The sequence below is a fragment of the Oncorhynchus gorbuscha genome, linkage group LG06, assembly GCF_021184085.1.
Source record: "Oncorhynchus gorbuscha isolate QuinsamMale2020 ecotype Even-year linkage group LG06, OgorEven_v1.0, whole genome shotgun sequence".
Taxonomy (NCBI): domain Eukaryota; kingdom Metazoa; phylum Chordata; class Actinopteri; order Salmoniformes; family Salmonidae; genus Oncorhynchus; species Oncorhynchus gorbuscha.
In genome coordinates this window covers 33360541-33364595 of record NC_060178.1, presented here as the reverse complement: position 1 = coordinate 33364595, position 4055 = coordinate 33360541, and the positions used below count along the sequence as shown (strand labels likewise).

At 44.9% G+C, this 4055-nt stretch overlaps 1 protein-coding gene across 1 annotated transcript; it reads left to right on the top strand.

Moving 5' to 3' along the window:
• Positions 1 to 843: 843 nt before the first annotated feature.
• chst14 (carbohydrate (N-acetylgalactosamine 4-0) sulfotransferase 14) lies at positions 844 to 3984 on the top strand. The gene is made up of 2 exons (XM_046353036.1): positions 844 to 1292; positions 2876 to 3984. Exons 1-2 carry the CDS (start codon positions 999 to 1001, stop codon positions 3701 to 3703), a joined length of 1122 nt encoding a protein of 373 aa, XP_046208992.1. The 5' UTR covers positions 844 to 998; the 3' UTR covers positions 3704 to 3984.
• Positions 3985 to 4055: the final 71 nt, after the last annotated feature.

The window sequence follows — 4055 nt, the reverse complement described above, 5'->3', positions numbered from 1 at the left end:
TAGAGACGGCTCTGGTGAGAAATAGAGTCCCGCACAGTTGCACGCACGTGAGGGTGTGGCTGGCGGAGGCTGCGCTTGGCACAAAAATCACCCAACGTCCACAAGCGATCTCCTTCCTCAAGGCTACGATGCCACCCTCCTGTTTGTTAAAAATCGTTGCCTAGCCTAGGCCTATATAGTATATGTTCACACAATAGCTTTGGCTATTGATCTAGTATAAATACTGTCTGGATAGGCATAGTATATGTCTTTGATTTGATTCGGAGTGGAGGTGTTTGTTTGTCATTGACAGTCTTCTCGGTCTGTCACAGTGAAGTGGCCTATCACATTTAGTCTGAAAATGATTACTATATTAGTATAGAAAATCTCACTTCATTTGGGCTAAAATTTGATGTGACGAATATGCGCGCTCTCTGTATTTATATACGGAAGACATACGTGACACCGTTATTGTTCGTTGGCTGTGGGGCAAGACTGGCATGACTGACTTCTTTGTGCATCTTGAGCCAGCCCTTGCAAAATGACCAATGAGTGGGTGCTTCCACAATTCACGAAGCATAAAGGCCTCCATAGTTGGAGACGATTCCAATGATTTAGCACCACCCTAGAAAAATACGCCTAAAATAATACAAAAATGTTACTTCTTTATCAGATCAATGTGCAAAACTGCTGTTGGAAAGACAGACATTCATAATGCAGTCATAAACTGAAAACTAGTTACAACTGTAGGTAGGCTGGACTTCCAGTAGGAGTCGGCATAGGATTCGTAAAGTTCTTCCCTGCTCCCTCCCAAACCCAACGGGACAAAATATACTCCACAACTACAGTTCCCACAATCCCCACTGACGCTTTCTTCTTTTTACAGGAACAGGAGTATTTTTGGTAGTAGAAGCCTACTTACTGAGAATACGATATTATGTGTACGTGGTAGTTTACACACTTTTTTCTCCTCATAAAAACAATATATCACATATCCAACGGACATCATTCAGAGATCGATGATGCCTCCGCGAAACCAAGATTTCGGACTGAAAAAGCCTGGAGGGGCCAGGAGCGGGTCCGTGATAAACTTCAGAAAAACAGTGAATTCCGGCTCTTTACGCCGCAGCTCTGCTGTCTTGCCATCGGTGCTGACGTTCGCTGTGATCGTGGCGTCCGGGGGCCTTCTGCTCATGATAGAGAAAGGAATGCTGAATAGTATGGAGACACCACCACCTCTGGGATACAGCAAGAGGTCAGGCTACCTCAGACAAGCCCGAAATCTCGATCCAGCTGTGGACGCAGAATCCCAGGTAAATTGAAGCCACGGTGTGTAGATTCCCAGTGGCCCACCTCTCGATTTGGCTGGACATGTTTTGGAAGAATATGACTTTAAAATACCTTAGGCCGACAAATGTATTCATAACCAAATAACTAAAGGACTTATTACTCCATTAATGTTTTCACATGACACTTTGTGTAAACAAATAATGTAGGCTATAACTTCAAAGTAATTTTATTTATATAAAAGTACATGATGCCATCTCGTGATGAAATGTTAGGCCTTGCTTGAGCACTACAGATATTTAATAGAAATCAAGTGTCGTTTGCCCATGAACATTTCATGGGAAGCATTTGCTATATAATTTCCATTATTTTAGTGGTCTACTCTGATGGAATGCATATCATAACATGTTGTGTAGGTATTTGATTGACACGAGTGATATTGTACTATTATCTTAAATGTCTTACATGAACTCAGCAAACAAAAAGAAACATTCTCTCACTGTCAACTGGGTTTATTTTCAGCAAACTTAACGTGTAAATATTTGTATGAACATAACAAGATTCAACAACTGAGACAAACTGAACAAGTTTCACAGACATGTGACTAACAGAAGTTTAATAATGTGTCCCTGAACAAGGGGGGGGCAAAATCAAAAGTAACAGTCAGTATCTGGTGTGGCCACCAGCTGCATTAAGTACTGCAGTGTATCTCCTCATGGACTGCACCAAATTTGCCAGCCAGTTCTTGCTGCGAGATGTTACCCCACTCTTCCACCAAGGCACCTGCAAGTTCCCGGACATTTCTGGGGGAGAATGGCCCTAGCCCCCAGCCTCCGATCCACCAGGTCCCAGACGTGCTCAATGGGATTGAGATCCGGGCTCTTTGCTGGCCATGGCAGAACACTGACATTCCGGTCTTGCAGGAAATCATGCACAGAATGAGCAGTATGGCTGGTGGCATTCTCATGCTGGAGGGTCATGTCAGGATGAGCCTGCAGGATGGGTACCACATGAGGAAGATGTCTTCCCTGTAACACATAGCGTTGAGATTGCCTGTGTAACGGATGTGAAACGGCTAGCTTAGTTAGCGGTGGTACGCGCTAAATAGCGTTTGAATCAGTGACGTCACTTGCTCTGAGACCGTGAAGTAGTAGTTCCCCTTGTTCTGCAAGGGCCGCGGCTGTTGTGGAGCGATGGGTAACGATGCTTCGAGGGGTGACTGTTGTTGATGTGTGCAGAGGGTTCCTGGTTCGCGCCCGGGTATGGGCGAGGGGACGGTCTAAAGTTATACTGTTACATTAATGCTGTTGACCCGGATCACTGGTTGCTGCGGAAAAGGAGGAGATCAAAAGGGGGGTGAGTGTAACGGATGTGAAACGGCGAGCTTGGTTAGCGGTGGTACAGGTGCATGTTCATGAATTGTCTATGGTTCATTGAACAAGCATGGGAAACAGTGTTTAAACCCTTTACAATGAAGATCTGTGAAGTTATTTGGATTTTTACGAATTATCTTTGAAAGACAGGGTCCTGAAAAAGGGATGTTTCTTTTTTTGCTGAGTTTAGTTTTAAATGTCTTTTTTCTTTTACATCTCCCCCAAACCCCATTCAGATTCTCCAGGAGATCCGTAACCGCACCATCCGGACCATGTGTGGTCAGAAGAACATGCCTCACAATGTGTGGTCCCTGAGCCCCCTGCAGAGGAAAACCCTGCTGCAGCACATCCTGGTGAACGACGAGCACCGCTTCCTCTACTGCTACGTCCCCAAGGTGGCTTGCTCCAACTGGAAGAGGGTTCTGAAGGTCCTGAGTGGGGCTCTAGAGAACGTGGACGTCAACATCAAGATGAACCACAAGAGTGACCTGCTCTTCCTGTCCTCCCTGAAGCCTGAGGAGATCCGCTATAGGCTGAAACACTACTTCAAGTTCATGTTTGTCAGGGAACCTATGGAGCGCCTTCTCTCCGCTTACAGGAACAAGTTCGGGGAGATCAAGGCCTACCAGGAGAAGTACGGTGCCGAGATCATCAGGCGCTACAGAAAGGGCCATGCCAAGGATACAGCAGTGGCTGGGGATGATGTGACTTTTGCGGAGTTTGTGCGCTACCTGCTGGATGAGGATGTGGACCGCATGAATGAGCACTGGATGCCCATCTACAACCTGTGTCAGCCATGTGCCGTGTCCTATGACTTCATTGGCTCCTATGAGCATCTGGAGAGTGATGCGGACTATGTGCTACAGCGTATTAGTGCACCTCCACACATCCACTTCCCTGAGCGACAGACGTGGTACAAGCCTGTCACCAAGGAGACGCTGCACTATTACCTATGCAGTCTGCCTCAGAAGCTTCTCAGGGAACTTCTGCCCAAGTATATTCTAGACTTTTCCCTGTTTACTTACCCCTTCCCCAACACAACCACTGAGTACTGCAGACATTAACTGCAAGATGGTATTTTATACTTGGAAATATTATTTTTCTACAGCATCTTGTTACACATTTGCCATGTCTTTTTTTATTTTGTATTATTCTGAGGGAACAAGCAGTATTTTGATATGTTACTTTTTACATTGTTGCACAATGTTACAGCATTGGGAAATATGAATTGTGTGTTTGAGTATATGCATAAAACCACTAAAACTCAAAAGGAATTGTATTTTAGAAGGAAAGAGGATGTTACTGAATCAAATCAATTAAGAAATTAAACTGTTACTGTCCAATTGCTCTAATTACTGTGCACTCCATCTGTATCTGGGCTTCAACCAAACAATGACCCAACAAAGTATTAAAGCC

What these genes read in the sequence shown, in the direction of transcription:
- chst14 (XM_046353036.1), top strand. Translation starts at nt 999, where the DNA reads ATGATGCCTCCGCGAAACCAAGATTTCGGACTGAAAAAGCCTGGAGGG. An exon ending in CTGTGGACGCAGAATCCCAG is followed by an intron (nt 1,293 to 2,875) that starts GTAAATTGAAGC and finishes AACCCCATTCAG; the next exon opens with ATTCTCCAGGAGATCCGTAA.